The following is a 17,921-nucleotide window of genomic DNA, read 5'->3' as shown; positions in this document are numbered from 1 at the left end:
GCATTTTTCTTCCGATCAGGCGTTCTTTCCGATTACTTTTATCCATGTAAACGCAGCTAGAGTCAGTACAGAAATACTCACACGCTGCAGTGTGGGGTATGTGACAGTCAGCGTGTTCTAAGTTTTGACAATCAGTGCGCCGTTTTCACCTCGCTGCCTGCGCCCACTACCCCTCCCCTCTTCCTACTCAAAGACAGGAGCAGCTGCAGGGACGGCGATTCACAGGCTTCAGGCTGTTACAAACTCTGTGATATAATAATAATAATAATAATAATAATAATGGATTGGATTTATCTGCGCTTTTCAAGACACCCAAAGCGCTTACATTGTGTACATTATTCATTCACTCTTCATTCATACTTGGTGATGGTAAGCTACGGTTGTAGCCACAGCTGCCCTGGGGCAGACTGACAGAGGCGTGGCTGCCATTTCGCGCCTACGGCCCCTCTGACCATCACCGGGATCAATCATGCGCATTCACACACCAGTGGAGCCACACTTGAGGCAAGGAGGGTGAAGTGTCTTGCCCAAGGACACAACGACATTTTGGCTGGTGGGAGCGGGGATCGAACCGCCAACCCTTCGATCATTGGACGACCCGCTCAACCACCTGAGCCACTGTCGCCCCTAATGTGAGATAATAGTAAACTGATAGTGGCACAGATTTTTTTTCTCTAAGCACAGCTACTGCACGCGCCCCTGCATCGCATCGCGCCCAAGGGGGACTGGTCTAATGAAACTTTTTTTTTTTAATTAAAGATTTGTCTGTGAGGTTTTTTTTTTTTTCCTTGTGGGTGAGAGGTGAGGACACGTGATGCTGTAGTATCGCGAGAGCCGACGAGAGGAATGTGGTGAGTTTACTTGATTTATTTCATTACACCGCCATATTTAAATAATCCAGAAAGTTAAAAAATAAAAAATCTGAAAAAGTTTGTCAAGCATTTGCCAGCCTGGATGACCTGGAGAATTACATCGACGAGTGTTTCAATACCTGCATCATGAGGAAATACAACTCCGTCCACCAAACGCAACCGTCCCAAAGACTCCCCGGGGGCTGCCTCCTCCCCAGGCAGCAACATGAGTGATATCCTGGATTCAATTGATAAAAGGCTCTCCAGCCTTGATTGCCGTTTAAATCTGCTGGAGATCCTCCATAAGGAATTCCAAGGTCTGCGAGAGTCTCTGGAGTTCAGCCAACAGCAGGTGCAGGAGCTCGCAGCGGAGAACCAGGCCCTCAGAGAGACCGTGAAGACCCTGGGCAATGACACCGCCCGTCTTTCTGAGGAAAACCGATCCATCAAAGAAACCCTCCTGGATCTTCAGGCGAGGAGCATGAGGGACAATCTTGTGATCGCAGGGATTCCAGAAGAGGCAGGAGAAGTCCCGGAGAACATTGTTAAGTCCTTCATAGAGGTCCACCTGAAGCTCCCCAAGGAAGAGGTCCAGAAGATCTCCTTCCACAGGGTTCACCGGCTCGGAGGAAAAAGGCCGGACAATCAGCGTCCCCGTCCTATTGTTGCTAAATTTGAACATTAAAAACAAAAGGAGCTGGTAAAAAGCAGAGGACGAGAGCTGAAAGGCACACATTACAGCGTGAATGACCAGTTTCATGGCGAGATCCTCCGCCGGCGGAAAATCCTCTTCCCGCTGAGGAGGAAGCACCTGTCTGCTGGAGCCCGCGCGGTGGTTGCCGTTGATAAACTTTTTGTGAACGGCAAGCTGTTCCGGGACCCAGAGGTAACACCCTGGCTGTGCTGAAGGCTTTCAGAGGCGCACTGACATCTGCGCTGCCCAGAAGAAACCCGCAAACTTGTTTAATTGAATAGGAAATAATCGGATCATCAATAATCCACACCTCTCAGGAAAACTGTCTTTTCTTTCTCTCACATTCATGTTTCTGTTGTTGTTTCGTTGTTTTTGTTTTTTGTTCTTTCTCTTTCCCTCTCTCTTTTCTCTTGTCCCCCCCCCTTCCCATGTCCTCATATGTGAATCGGGTAAAGTCAACGCAACCACGGTGAGTATTTATTTATGCACGGAACGGGCGCGCGCGCATACTAGCGCGCATAAGAGCATGCACACGCGATCCCGCACACACACGTTGATAAACTGCAAAAACCTCACTTAGGCTCACACAGGACGCACGCAACATGCAACTCACAGCCAAGACACGTTCACCCACAACGCACAGCGCTTGTCAGTGTAGCAGGAACGCACAGCGTGCACGCGCACACGGACGGGCACACGCACTATTTAGCCTTGCACTCTCCCGGTTAGAACAGCTATGAACAGTCTTAACATCGTTAGCTGGAATGTGCGTGGACTTGGTTATGGGCCAAAGAGATTGAAAGTGTTAAATCACCTGGATGATCTTAAAGCAGATATAGCTTTACTGCAGGAAACCCATTTATCTTTATCAGCTGGTCATCTCCTGTGCTGTTCCCAGTATCCAGTTATGTATTCTGCCGGTTTCAACTCCAAACAAAGAGGGGTTGCAGTTTTGATTAATAAAAATGTTACATTTACTCATAAGGATACAGTTACTGACCCAGAAGGCAGATTTGTAATCATTAATATATCCATTCAGAATAAGGACTTTTGTATAGCGAGTGTATACGGTCCTAATGTTGACGACTCTTCTTTCTTTCACAGATTCTTCACCTCCCTCTCAGCTCACTCTGACTCCACAATCATTATAGGAGGAGACGTCAACCTTGTTTTGGACCCTGAACTTGACAGACTCAGCACGGCAGCAAACCAGCGTACATGGCGCTCTGCATGTATCCTACAGCAGTACATGAATGATCTGGGTCTCTGCGACGCTTGGCGCTCATGTCATCCAAACGCTAAGGGGTTCACCTTTTTTTCTCCAGTTCACCATTCACACTCTCGTTTAGATTATTTATTAGTCAGTAACTCCCTTTTGAAAGAAATTAAAAGTTCCAACATTCATCCAATTATTATCAGTGACCATGCACCAGTTTCTGTTACTATTTCAAGGGAAGTACCCAGACCCTCGGGTTCAATCTGGAGGTTTAATACATCTCTGTTAAAAGACCAGGAAATTATTGAATTCTTTAAAAAAGAGTGGGCAACCTTCTTAGAATTCAACAATACTTCTGAAATATCACCAAGTGTTCTTTGGGAAACAGCAAAAGCAGTCATGAGAGGGAAAATCATCTCTTTTTCAACGCATAAAAAACGCAAAGAGAAAGCAGATTTATTAGAACTAGAAAATAAAATCAAAACCCTGGAGACTGCTTATAATGCTTCTGCACAGGAACACATACTGGGCGACCTGAAAAATTTAAAGCTGCAGTTTAATGACATCATCAATAAACAAACACAATTCCAGATACAAAGGCTTCGACTGGAAAGATATGAAAACTCAAATAAATCTGGCAAATTTCTAGCTAATCAGCTTAAAATTAATAAAGAAAAATCAACAATCACTTCTATTATGGACCAAACAGGGAATGTCACCCATGACCCGGTAAAAATTAATAATGCGTTTAAAGACTTTTATCAAAACTTATACACTCCACAGATCAATCCATCAGAACAAAGCATCAACTCATTTCTCAACAATATAAACCTGCCCAAGTTAAACGAAGATCAAATCACAAATTTAGACTCTCTGCTCTCGTTGTCTGAGCTTCATGAAGCTCTGTTACTTATGCCTAATGGTAAAGCACCAGGGCCTGACGGCTTTCCTGCAGAGTTTTATAAGGAATTCTGGGAACAACTGGCACCAACATTTTATAAAACGGTAAAATTTATCAATGAAAGCCAATCTCTACCACCTAACATGAACTCCGCCAACATTATCCTTCTTCTAAAACCAGACAAAGACCCCACTAGTCCTTCAAGCTATCGCCCCATTTCTTTAATTAATGCAGATGTAAAAATTATCTGCAAAGCACTAGCACAGAGAGTAGAAAAAGTCACTCCTCACATAATTGACTTTGATCAAACTGGATTCATCAAAGGCAGACACTCGGATGACAATGTCCGCAGACTCGTTAACATAATAGACTTTGCCACCATCAAAAAACAGGAAATGACTATACTATCACTGGATGCTGAAAAAAGCCTTTGATAGAGTAAATTGGAAGTTCCTTATTGCTGCCCTCCATAAGTTTGGGTTTGGAGAATCATTCATCAATTGGATCAAAATATTATACCACAACCCCAATGCATCAGTTAGAACTAATAAACAGACTTCCAACAGGTTTTTTCTTGGAAGAGGAACCAGACAGGGTTGCCCACTCTCTCCTTCTCTTTTTGCTATATTTATTGAGCCTCTAGCTGCAGCAATAAGACAGAATGAGAGCATTAAAGGAATTAAAACCAAACACAGCCATCATAAAATTAGTCTCTATGCAGATGACATATTACTGTTTTTAAGTAATTTACATTCTGTAAATAAAACGGCAACAATCATTAATGAATTCTCCTCTATATCAGACTATTCCATTAATTAGAATAAGTCTGTTTTATTACCACTGAACAATAATGCGGAGCAAAGACTCACAATACCAGTTAAATCAGGAAATATCAAATATCTAGGTATCAATTTTTCCCCCAAACTATCAGAACTGGTGCAGCTAAACCACACCCCATTACTGAAAAACATACAGGACGATCTAACACGCTGGACCAACCTGCCTCTGTCCCTTATGGGCAAGGTAGCCACAGTAAAAATGAAAATCGTACCCAAAGTTAATTATCTCTTCTCAATGATTCCCACACAACCGCCATTAAAATGGTTCAAAACATTAGACTCATCCATGTCAAGCTTTTTATGGAACAATAAACCTGCAAGAATTAGTCTAAAAACTTTAAAATCTGCAAAAAGCTGTGGAGGATTAGAATTACCTAACTTCCACAATTACTTTCTTGCAAATAGATTACAATACATCTTAAAATGGTTAAAAAATAATCCAGAAACCAACTCATGGTTAGACTTGGAACAGGCGTTATGTGGAAAGATCAACCTATCAGATCTTCCATTTATTAGCCAAACAGTTAAAAAACAGGATTGTTTCAAAAGTATTAATATAAATGCCACTTTAACAGCCTGGTGGGAATTTCTCAAAATATCAAAATCATGAATTCAACCGTGCAAAATGACACCCATCTGGAACAACCCAGACATCCTCATAAACAAAAAAATTATCCACTTCCCAGCTTGGCAAGCAGGGGGCATAAAACAACTAGAGCACATAATTATTGATAGAAGATTCATAACTCCCCAGGAACTTCAAGACAAACATGGAATAAATAACTTCTTGGAATATCAGCAACTTAAATCAATTATTACTAAAAAGTTTAAATACAGAGACAACGATTTAAAGCTACCAGATGTAGTTACCACTCTGATCAATTTCTCAATGAATAAAACTCTCTCCAAAATATACAAACTTTTATGTAATTAAGATAATGATATTTCACTTCCAACAACAAAATGGGATGCGGATTTGAGCATCAGCACAGATGAAAGCTTTTGGTCAGAACTTTGTCTAAACACCTTTAAACTGACAAAAAGTCCAAATCTGCAGCTAATCCATTTCAAAACTCTACACAGAATTTACTACACTGGACAGAGGATGTTCAAGATGGGTCTCAGCAACTCAGACATTTGTCAGCACTGTGACGGTAATCTGCCCGACAATTACATGCATGCACTATGGTTCTGCACGCCTGTCCAGGCTCTCTGGCAGCAGGTATGTGCCGATCTATCAGTCTGGCTTAAGGTTTCAATCACAGCTTCACCGTCACTTTGTGTGCTTGGTGACATGAGTGCCATCGATGTAGAAGGAGGATTAGGCTCTATCATTTTCATAACTCTTTGCATTGCTAAAAAAACTATTTTAATAAATTGGAAAAGCAAGAAAAATATAAATATAAGTCAACACAGAAATCTGCTGCTTGATCATATCAGCTTGGAAAAAATGTCAGCCCAAGGTTCAAGTAACTTTGAAAGAATTCGGTCTCTCTGGTCTCCCATAGCTAACTCCATGACTTAGGGGGTGGGGGGGCCTGGTCGTCGTTGCTCCTTGCCCTTCTGCCGTGGGACGGGGTGGGGGTCGGGCCTCCGGTGCCTGGCGGGGGGTGGTGGGGGCTCTGTTGGTCGGGGGGTCGGGTCCGGCGCCTGGGTGGGGCGGGCTGGGGTGCTGCGTTGTCCTCTGGGCTTGGGTGTGGGGGTGCGTGGTGTTGGGGTGGGGTGGTGGTCTGGCTTGGCTTGGGGGGGTGGTCCCTTTGCCTGTGCTGGGGGGGTTGGCGGGGGGCCCTGCTCGGGGGGGGCCCAGCGGCGCCGGATGGGCTGTCCATCTACACCTGGGGCTGGGATCGGCCCTTCCCTGGCTCTGGGGCGGGACGGGACAACCCTCTTGGGGCCCCCGGTCGCTCTGGGTGTCATCCGCTTCGGCTGCGGGGTCTGGGTTGGGGTGGGGGGGTGGGGTCTTGTCGGCCCTGTCCTGTGGGGGGGCATTCTGGGGGAGGGGGGGGGGGGGCACTATAGGTACGGGGCAGGGGGGGATGACGGGTCGGGGTCTCCGCTGAGGCCATCGGCGGTTTCCCCGGCCGGTTGGCTGCCTCGGTCCCGTCGAGGCCTGACCAGGGCTCTTCTAGGGCCGGCGTTTGGGGGTGGGGGCCTGGGCTTGCTCCGGGGGGGGGCGACGCTTTCTGGCTCCTCTCTCTCTGTGTGGGGTGGGTGGTATTGGGCCTGGGGTGTCGGCGCCTCCGGGGGTGGGGCCCCTGGGTTGGGTGGCCCTGGCCCCTTTGCTGGGGGGGGGGGGATGGGGGACAGCTGTTTGACCACCGGGGGACAGTCTGCCAGCTGTCCCCAACTTACCCCCTTCCTCATATAACCTCATATTAGGGTGAGGGGGTGGGGGGTCTAGCCTGCGATGCGCCTTGGGGGGGGCTACTTGGCAGTGGCCCCCCTCCTATGGTTGCCGTATGGAGTGGGCCCCCCCTCTTTCGGTTTTATTTGCACCTTAGACATGTAGGATTCTTGGTAGGGGGGGTGCTTGGACATCACTGCAAGCAAGCAGCAGATATCCTCCTGGCACCCTACCCGCCAATTTTAACCGCACCTTAGACATTTAGGGCCCCTTGGTGGGGAGGGTGAGGGGACATCACTGTGAGTAATCAGTAATCAGTAATCGCCAATTTTAACTGCACCCCCCTTAGTACACACACCCCACCCCCTTCAATATATACATTCCAACATAAACACACACACATGCACACACACACCCTTTCAAACACACATACACGCACACACATTTTGCAAGGAAGGTGGGACCTGGGTCCATCTGTCCCCTACCCCTTGCCTGGTGGGGGGTGCGGGCCCCTTGGCGATGGCGGCCGTGTCCCTTGAGTGCTGGCTCCCTGGGCCCGGCGGTGCTCTCTCCGCACGGTGGGGGGGTTCATATTACACCTGAGCCGGGGGTGTTCGTGTCCCTGTGGGGTGGGTCCTGGTCCTTGCCCCTGAGCGCTGGGCCCCGCCAAACTTCCAACATGGCCGAGCCTGGTCGGGCCATATTTATAACACACCTTGTGGGCCCTCTTTTTTCCCCGGGATTCCCCCCTCCTGGGCGGGGGCAGCGGGCCCCTGCCTTGCTCCTCCCTGGACCAACCGTGGGCCGGGCGGATGGCTGCCTGGAGTGCGGAGCGGGTCTCCCTTGGGGGGTCCTGGCTCGTACCTGGGGTAGGGGCGGGGGGATGCCCGGAACTCCTGGGTGGTGGTGGGGTGCTCGTCTGGGGCTGTGGGCGTCTTTCTCCGGTGGGGCCCTGCGTTGGGCGCTCCCGGCGCGGCGGGGGGGCTGCTCTCCTGGTTGGGCTGGGGCGGCGCTCTCTTTCCCTCCGTGCCTCCCTGCTCTCTGGCTCTGGGGGCCTTGCAGCGGTCCTGCTGGCCCTGGCCTGGGTGGCGGGCTTGGTCGCCCGGGCGGCGGTTGTTCCCTGCCGGTTCCCGTTTGGCGTTGGGGGGATTTCGGCTGCCGCTGCTGCTGCGGTGGGGGTCTTGGGGTGGGGATGGCTGGGCACTCTCCCTCCTTCTTGTCACGTTCCACCATCCATTTTAGAAGAACATAAACACTCACCTGAGCACAGGTGTTAGCTCACCTTTGCACTAACAGTTTGCATGATTGAATGACTGAAATATTTCACACTAGTTGGTTTTAAGGCATAAGTATGCGTGTGTGAACACTATCTGTTTTGTGTACATGTCGACAGGTGGACATTTTTGCAGCTAGCAGGTGTGTTTATAACATTTGAGTGTGTGTGTGGATAGGCCCCGCCCTTTTTGTACTACATTTGAACCTTACCATAATGATTAACAACCAGTAAACTTGTTGCTTTATGCTGCTTCATGGTCTTACCCCCCTTCCCCTCCTATTATCACCCTCCTACCCCCCCCTCTCTCTAATGTCCCTCCCTCTACTTCCCTTCTTTCCTTTTCCGTCCGGTCCAATACCAAAGATTTTCAAACATGATTGAAATTAATAAAGTTTGGCCTCAATTACAAAAGGGGTTTATTCAGACATACCTCTGGTTTGTCTGAAGATTAATAACCCCTCTTGTTAAAGTAAAATATGTCCAACACAAGAGGCCCTCAGCTCTCATCTGTCTGCCTAGCTGTTGGACAGGACAAGTTAAAAAAAAAAAAAAAAAAAAAATATAGATTTGTCTGTGAGCCAGATGTGGCCATCAAAAGAGCCACATATGGCTCAGGAGCCATGGGTTCCCGATCCCTGGTATAAAGTCTGACAACCTTCAACTGTATGGGTGAACTATTGGGCTGGAGCACATGAGAGACATGCAGTCCCAGTACAGAACCTAGAGGTGCCCCTGTTCAGAGGCCTCAACCCGTACCAGGACAACTTCTAAAAACAACACAAAGCCTTCCTGAATTTCAAGTGAAAAAATGTTGGCAAACATGCATTCCACAGGTTTTCTGATTACTACTTACAGTTGTGTGAACATTTGGTCATCATGGAGATGTTGACATAGTCAAAGCAAATAGGACAACGAAGCAAGGAGTCCACATTCTGTGGGTGAGAAATGCAGTTTTAATACAGATATTGAATGATACAAACAGTGGAATTAATAAAAGACTTAAAGAAACGGATTATGAAGAAGAAAATAAATTAAACATTATGTTTTTTTATATATTAACATAAAACCCTAATACCAAAAGTTAACGAGGGTCTGTAAGTATTGATTTGGGCAACAAGTTGTGTTGTAGACATTAACACTAGTACTAAAAAAGCTCTAGGAGCCATGTTCACTAATTTGATCCTGTGGATGACGTTATGTCATTTTTGATGTCAATTCTAATAACAGGTTGATTATCTGACCTCAGACAGGTGTGTTTCTGCCAAAAGAGCTAAACATTTTTGACCATGAATTGATTCCCGTATGGAAGATGTAAATTATAAATTATCTGCAACTTAGATCGGAATGCAAATACTTTTGCTTGTCGTAAAGGAAAACGACAGTATAGACATTTTAGCTCGTCAGCCAGGTCAATCTGGCATCTCACACCTCAGTAGCTTCAAGTTCCTGACTTAAGTCCTAAAAGTGTTGGTTCAAAATAATAAGTTGTCATATTCTTCAGTGTTTCTTTTATCTACCCAGATGAAAAGTCCTTTGGATTTACATCATTTATGAAAGTCTAATCTAGGAAACAGGGTTAAAAAAAAACATGACAATGTGCATCGTTATCAAAGAAGTTTTCGTTTAGTGGCAGCAGTTTTTTCTAAAAGTGGATCATTTCTCATGTTTAACCAACTTTGCCAAGACTGCATAAGAAACATTATATCTGCAGCCAAAATGTGCCCATCAATAAGAATTTAAATGATTACAAATGTCAAACTGACATGAGCAACAGACTCTGCTTTTGTAAAAGAAATAAAAAAATAGGAAAGAAACCATACAACTTCATCTTTAATCTTGAAAGACAGAATGTAGTTCAAATTATTAAACTATTCTTTGGCCAAAAGGGCCATTTTATTCCACTCCAAAGAAATCTGAAAATGCTGCGTCTTGACAGGCCTGTAATAAATGGAATAAAGTTGAGGAAACTTGGCTGTGAGTTTAGCAGAGTTTTGGGCAGACATGTGAAAGTGGTTGGATTTCTTGAATCACATAATGAGCGAGGCTACCAAATATGTCTGTGTTAACTGTAAACCCAAAAGTCCCAAAATCGAAAAGCTGGTGTGAATATGCTGATGCAGTGTCCTTGATGTTCAAACTCCCTTCCTTAAGGCATCACAGCAGTCGGATAGTTTCAGCTAACAGCCAGACGCTCCTTGTGTATCACAAATTCTGTGCCTGCAGATCATTTTATCATGTTTTAAAATGTTTCAATGCTCAGATTGAAACGATATACTTAGGAGGAAGTCTGTCCCACTACTTAGTGATGGAAATGTCCAATCCATTAAGAGCTTAGAGAAAGGGAACATCCAACGTTTGATCACAAAATAAGGCAAAGTATTAACCAGCACCATAGAGTCTGAACTTTCAAAGATGCTCCATTTGTAAACCTTTCTAGTAACCTTGTAGCTCCTCTCCACACTCGCTGCAATTTAGAAGTTAGTATAAATGACCAGAAGGAGGCTTTTCAAAGACTTGGTTTGAACAAATCCTATATTTGTCAGTGAGTTGTTTGATCAACATGAAGTACTAGAGTTTTTTTTAATCATCAGTCCCCAGGCAGGTAACTCAAAGCCATAGTAAAACATGAAAGAGTACACTCTAAAACAGTAAATATGAGGTTTGGCTGAGTCCGTGTTGCAGGACTGCTTTGCTTGCAGACAGTCTTTGAGGTAAGTTCTCAGTCTTTTAAGTTAAAATGGTTGGCTAATACTTCCTATATAATGTGGATGTTCTGTAAAGAAATTTCACTTCATTTGCTCTGTCAGTGAATTCAGTCAATCCTTCAGAGACATCCCAAAAGTCCTCAATAATCGGATTCAAAACATATTCAGCAGTTGTGGTTGAACTACCAACCCCTAACTCGAGACTGTAAAATCAGTGAAAACATGTGCAGTTATAGTTATTTTCCTTATGTTTTAAAGAGCCAATATCTCTCGTTATTCAGGAAAACCAATTCAAAATTCCAAAGCAAGTTTTCCTGGAAGGTTTTCTTAAAAAATGATTGTGATCTGAGGTACATTTAACAGCAGCAGGCCTGAAATATCCCTGAAGCCTCTGTGACTTTGTGTCCAATTTTTAAGTGGCAATGAAAACTGGATTTCATTCTAGATTAAAAAGAAAAACAGGCTTTTATGTAGGATATGTAATGAGATATACTACTATATGTGGATAAATTATGGGCGGGAACCTCTAAGATAAAAATGACCATCCTTCTGGAAAAATATCAGTATATTTTCAAATAACAATCCCATTTTTTCCTAGCTTATTCATAAATTCAGGCTGCCTTTCCGAGCTTTTAAGAGTATTAAAATTATTGCATACACAACAATAATCTTTACAAACTCATACTAAATGCCACAATTTTAAAATACCAACAAATTGTTTTTTGCATGAGCTTTTTTAGGTCTTTCCTGAATAATTTATATCTCAACAGACTGTGTAACCCTCCTTTTCATATAATAGCATTTTTCCTTGCCTAGTTGTATCTTACTTGTACTGTATTAACCAAAAAGTTCAAACTGATGTCTAATACACAAATTATAATAGTTAAAATAATTAAGGGATATTTTATAACCATTCATTTTATTCTTTGGTAAGATTTTTTTATATCCTTAAGTAACAATGCAACAATAGTTGCTGTTCTGAAGGAAAGTGCTAATGATGTTTATCTGCAAAAGCTCAACAACCTTATATTTTTATACTGGATTCTAAACATCTGCATTCACTCAGTTATGAGGGTAACTGCCGTAAATTAAGAGAAAATGAGTCGTATCAACAGAAAATATCTTTGGCTTGCCTTATTTACATTTTCAATTCAAGCAACTAGGTTGCAGGAAGATGATCTGACTTGGCCGATGTACTTTTATTTTAAAAAACGTATTTGCTGCAGTCAAAAAACAGAAATTCTTCTTTTTTTAACACCATGATTCCACACAACACCTGGCCTGTCGTTAGTTTACTCAAACCGTAATGGTTACAAAAACAGAAATACTATAGGGTTGTAACGATTAATCCACCTTATTGATCTATAATTCTACAATCCAAACAGATGGATCTGTCTGAGACGAGTTCCTAATGGAATCAACCTATGCTGTCCTAAAACTGTTTCAAAATTAAATAAAACTCAGTACCAGGTATTTGTCTCTGAGTCACACTGACTGGTTGAAGTTTAGTTCTGGATCTATTAGGTCAGTGAATCGTTCAAAATGAACCAATAACAACTATGGATCAGATCAGCAACCACAAATTATGATATGAATTGAATCGTTCAAATAAATCATTACAGCCCTAATAAATACAAATACTAACAAAAGGTGGGCTGATGTTTTAAGGCTCCTGCTGGGTTTTGGCTGGAGAGAAGCACAAGCAGACTCAAAAACTGGATGACAACCCTCTTCTTCAAGTTCGCTCCATCCTCACCTCAAGCGCCAATCTCCAACATCCCGGGCAGGATCAAGCGGGTTTAAAAATTTGGATTACAGTGTACAAACTTTTGTAAAACAATATACGTACACAAATAAATAAGCCCTCTGTGTTTGCGTAATATGAATTGTTGTTGGCGTTACTGCATTAGAACCACAGTTGACCTTACTAACTACTATCAAGCACCGAAAAGTCTATTTTTCCTTGAATCTGCTGCTAAAATGACAGTGAATGAGTGGGTTTTTGAACCAGTGTTGTATAAACTTCGTTTATCCAACGGCAAGTCAATGCCTCTAGCTTGTTCTTGCAGCTAGTCAGCATCTAACAAACCCGGTTTATTTTAAGCACCACAACAGAAGCGATATCTTACTTTCAAACATGCAAGACTTGCTGGTAGATCCGCTTCGATGTGATGGGCCATACTTCAGAACTAACGTTCATTTGTCGAGTCTGTTTATGTTGAAATTAGCTAAAGGCGTTTGTTTCTACTCTGCAGTCCCGCTCTAAAGATCGACATTGACGTCACAGCGGAACTTCCGCGGTGCGTTCAGGGCCGTCCGGTTTCAGGTCTCGACATAAAAAAGAGTCGCATTGATCAGTATTTTATTAAACCCTTGTGCTATCTTAGATGACCCCACCCTTACATTGACGTGTTCTCCCTACCATGACAAAGGTGGATAAAGGTGGAAAGATTTCATGTAATCCATGGACACCAGTGAGGATCGAAAAAAGAAAAAAAGGTTTAGTGCACTGTCTAGTGGGTCCAGATGACCCAACTCCCAATGTTAAAGTGCTAAGGGTTAATTTCATTTATGAAGTTTAATTTTATCAAAAACACAAGTTTTACACACCATTTATAAAAATTAACCTTTTTTTTCAACCAAGTATCATTCTTAAAGTATGCTGGGGAAATAATCAACAGATCCCCCAACCCCCGTTACCTTAAAGACCCATTCCGATTAAAATCCTGTTTTTGGTGTTTTTAACGTGTTCTTGTGCCATTTTTTCTCATGGTGAGGGACATTTAGAGAAAACTAAGCTTAAAATTGCATTTCTGAGTGTTTCTTTATTCAAATCGGTGTGAATGAGGAGCAGACGGAAAAAAAGGTCACTTGTCTATAGCTGCGTTTACATGGGCAAAAGTAATCGGAAAGAACGCCTGATCGGAAGGAAAATGCGTCATGTAAACGCGCCGTTCGGAATAGTGTGCCCCAATCAGACTCGTTCGGATCAAAATTTCTCTTCGATCGAGATAGGTGGGTTAGGCCGATCGTTTATTCGATCGTTGATCATGTAAACGGTCATTCCGATCGTGTGTCACTACTGCTCTGGTTTACGTCATGCATAGATGGTGTTTTGCTGAGAGAAAGCTTAGGAGCTCATAGGGGACCGACCAGCTGCTCTGCGGACGCCCTGTGAAAAGCGCCACTCCACTCTAGCCCCGCTTTTTTTTTTGTGTTTCCAGTTGTGTCCCGACTAAATAAAGGCTGATGTTATTCCCACACATTTACGTGCAGCCAAGATGCAGATTGCAGCGTTTCCCGTATGGTCCTGGCTTTTGTGTCCATCAAGGCTAATGTTGTTAGCCCGTGTTAGCCTCTCCTAACACTGGCTTCTTCCAGCTCCGTTCTTCGACAAAAAAAGCACTGACCACACGGATTAAATAAAAAGATAAGCGAACAGGCGCTTCATAACATTCATAACATTAATAAAAGCACGTTTTGAAGATCGTCTCGCATATTACCGAGCTGCTGCACAAAATAAATGTCTGTGGCAGCGATTTGTTTACTATGGGACCTATTTCCTCATCCGGGATTTTTTACACTACTGCGCATGCCCAAATTATTCATTCCGACCGAAAGTGTGAGCCATGGGAACGTTTGTTCTAATCGGAAAAAGGTTTTCTGTGCCCATGTGCACGGGTGAATTTTAACCCGACCATTGATCCGATCAAGATATTTTGCCCATGTAACCGCGGCTTATGTGATGCAGGACAACTGAGTTATATAGACTAGATTCGCTACACTAGCTTACATACACAAATTTGGCCGCCATATTGGAAAGGATCAGATGCTGGCTCACTGCTGTGCTATTATTGCACTAACAGAGCTGGAAAACAAGGATTTGACTTTCTACATGTAAATTAGTACTGTCAGCTAACAAAGGAGAATTTATAGAAAACATTTTAGGAAGAGCTGAGTGAGTTTACTCTCAGAATAGTGGACGTTAAGGCTGATCATGTAGTCTATTTAAAATCAATGGTAAAATTAAACTTCACACTACTTCCACCTTTTTTTGGCAGGACCACTTATCTTTTTTGTTGTTGTTTGGAGGCCGACCTGTTGAATTGAAGCATATTATTATGCTGAAGGAAATAAATCGACTAGAATCTCCTCTGTAGTGGTGAGCAAAGACCGCCGGGTGCATTGTCATGGCTGACGAGACTGTGGCAGACCCAGATGCTGAAACCCGGAAGGAATACTCGGCAGGCGAGGCAGACGAGTAGTAAAGGATTTAATGGAGGAATGACAGAGTTCCAAGAGAGGATGTTTTGTGGATGGTTGGAGGGTCTTGGCGGCGAACACCGCGTTTCCAGAAGGATGTCCAGAGGGGCGACGAGGAGGGACCAGAGCGAAGGTGAGTCGGAGTCCAGAACGTGACAGGCGTGATCGTGATCCTAGGCAGGCAGAGACAAGACAAGACAAGGTTAGGCGAGGCAGATAATGCATGGACTAGAATAGCGAGCAAGGCCAGAGAGTGCACCGTGGAGTACAACGAACTAGCGTCGAGTAAGGGTCCTGGTTCTCCTTAAGAGTCCCCCGGCTGATGAAGATGATGAAGCGCAGCTGGAGTCCTCAGGTTAACCTGATGAGGAGGCGGGGCCAGCAGGGGGTACCATGACATGCATCTACCCCACAGTGGTGCATCGCAGCCGGCTCCATAACCCCTGGCCGCCACAGCAAACGCCACCTGGACCTCGCCGCACAGCGGCCGTGGAGTGAAATGATCCCTGCAACCTCTTTTCCAGTAAAGAAGGCGTGGGAAGGACGGGACTCCTTTCTCCTGGCGCAACTGCTGACCGGGGCAAACTGTTGCCAGTGCGCTCCGACCGCGTGTCACCGTGTCACTGGTCCGGACGATGTCGGCTCACCACCCGACCCGTTGTGAGACACGGACAGAGGAGTACCATAAGTCTGTGTAAACCTTAGTAGGTGTGTAGGTTTTAATGAAATCACAACCATGTATCCAGTATACATTGCATTTCCTATTATGAAGTACATACAAAAGTTTGAAATGTCGTTCATCTGTTTCATCTTGTACAAGAACATTAATACCATGACCTGGGTCTTATTTTTGTGATGATCAGAGTTTTTTCTTATTAAAATCAGACCAAAATCAAGCATTTTATGGTCAATTTACTACATCTGCTAAGCCATGTCTCACTGTTTACTGCCCTTTCCAATATGCCGTCACTCTTTAAGCACATGGAACAATGGTCACAGGTTTAGCTTAGCGTCTCTAGCCTGTATGACTCATTTTGCAGAAAATTCAATAGCAGGTCACAAGTTTCCGGCTCAGTTTTATTCTGATGCATCCACTTGCAGACAAATAGATCCATGTACGTCTTTGTTTTGAGTAACCATCTGACTCAAAAATGTACGGCTGGATAGCTCCGATATTGCTTGCCATTTTTGTTACACCGGTAATGTTAGCTTGGTGGTGAGAGGGGCTGTGGCCTAGCAGAAGCACATGTAAACAGATGGATGATGGGAAATGGGGACAGGCTTTCTCTGCACCAATGGCCAGCCCACAATTAAGAGGTGAAATTCTAATGAACTCCTGCAGCTCTGCAGAAACTATGTCCCAGAATGTTTTTTGAGTAGGGCAAAACAAACAAGATTATTAATACTTAAAAGACCACTGGAAATGTTTTGAAAAATAAATCAAAAGATGATCCTAGTGGAACTTTAAAACTTTTGAGTACATGCAATACAGTACGGTGCGTGAATGGCCTATTTCATTCAAGCCATAATAAAAAATAAAGCTTTACCATTTGGTCCTATTACGAGGATTTGGTTGAAATAAAAAAAATAGCTAAATTATTTGACTTTTTGGCCTAATTAGATGGGGTTTTTTTTTTATAGTTTTTTCTGTACAGCATACTGAGACAATCATGCTTGTTTTTTAGTTCAATATAAATAAACGGAAATGAATTGGTTGGCAGCCCATCACAGAGCTAAACGGGGGCTAATGAGGCAAACAACCATGCATTGTCACGCTCAATTTAGAATCATCAGTCAGCATGATAAGCCAACAAACTGAACTAGCCAGAGAAAAATCACAGGAAGACCATGCAAACCCCAGACAGAGTTGCGCTTGTTGATATTTAAATAAGGTGTCTTTTTATCAAAAATGCAATTTCTTTAATGATTGTTAGGTGTATTTTCAAAACTCATTTTTAAAAGAAATGTAAATGAATTACACGTGTAAGCAAGACTCAAACTCTGAACAAGAATAGATTGTAATGGATTGTAATCCATTTAGGTAAAAATATTTATTTTCATGCCTAAAATAAATTGCCATATTTTCACCAGGACATTTACACTCTGTTAAAATTCTGGGTTACATTTTGTACAAAAAACCTAAAGCCTTTCCCCTCTTTCTTTGTGTTACACTCACTTCACATTAAAATAATTCAGCATTGCTGAAAACAGAGGGGCGAAAAAAATAAAAGAACAATAAAGCAAACCAGAGCATGTACAACATTACAGCAATTAATAAGAAAACACAAAGTTATTGTCATCCCCAAGGACACCCTGCTCTCCTTTTAAAGTCCATCCACAGCCAGCAGATTTAGGGTCACAAATCATTTTGAAATAAGCTTTTCAGATGAGAATAAAACAAGAACAGAACGTCCACAGACAGTAAACTATTCTTCTTTGTCAACCAGACAGCAACTTTAGCTGTCGCAAACATGAAATTCTGTGTGTTTCACATAAAATACAATTAGACTAAGAGCAAAATGACAAAAGAAAAAAAGGAACAGTGTGTGTCTGCATGCATATTTTGTTCAAGTGGAATTCAAAAGGAGTGTATTCATGTTTCAGTATGTAACAAATAAAGAACTCAGTAAAATCATTGCTTAAAATTAATAGAAAAGAGAATTAACAACAGTGATTTATCTTTACGTGTGTGCAAACACACACATGCAGGGAAACATCCTTGCTGTCTGTTTTACGTTAGGTGGTGTCAGCTGGAGTTTGACCAGCTTCTGTCATTTTCCAGCACTCTGCCGGGACATTCTGATGGGTTTGGACAGCAGGAGTGTTTAATCA

General features: G+C 43.4%; 1 protein-coding gene and 1 long non-coding RNA gene across 3 annotated transcripts in view; both read right to left on the bottom strand.

Annotated features, from left to right (window-relative positions):
• rad18 (RAD18 E3 ubiquitin protein ligase) overlaps window positions 1-13,135 on the bottom strand; it is a 47,471-nt gene extending 34,336 nt beyond the window's left edge. For both annotated transcript variants that reach the window (XM_004068473.5, XM_011474646.4), the window contains exons 1-2: window positions 12,956-13,135; window positions 8,975-9,053 (exon numbers count right to left, since the gene is read on the bottom strand). In XM_004068473.5, the coding sequence (XP_004068521.1) occupies window positions 8,975-9,053; window positions 12,956-13,006 (130 nt within the window). In that variant the 5' untranslated portion in view covers window positions 13,007-13,135. The remainder of the gene's footprint in view (window positions 1-8,974; window positions 9,054-12,955) is intronic.
• Window positions 13,136-15,082: 1,947 nt separating this feature from the next.
• LOC105354038 (uncharacterized) lies at window positions 15,083-15,769 on the bottom strand. Its single transcript, XR_908739.3, has 2 exons — window positions 15,349-15,769; window positions 15,083-15,262 (listed from the first exon to the last, which is right to left on the bottom strand). It is a non-coding gene; the product is annotated as an uncharacterized LOC105354038 (long non-coding RNA).
• Between the last annotated feature and the right edge of the window lie 2,152 nt (window positions 15,770-17,921).

The sequence above is a fragment of the Oryzias latipes genome, chromosome 5 (genome assembly GCF_053564925.1).
Source record: "Oryzias latipes strain Hd-rR chromosome 5, Olatipes_Hd-rR_3.1".
In the NCBI taxonomy this organism is placed as follows: domain Eukaryota; kingdom Metazoa; phylum Chordata; class Actinopteri; order Beloniformes; family Adrianichthyidae; genus Oryzias; species Oryzias latipes.
The sequence above is the reverse complement of the archived record's forward strand: the minus strand, read 5'-3'. Positions and strand labels throughout refer to the sequence as shown.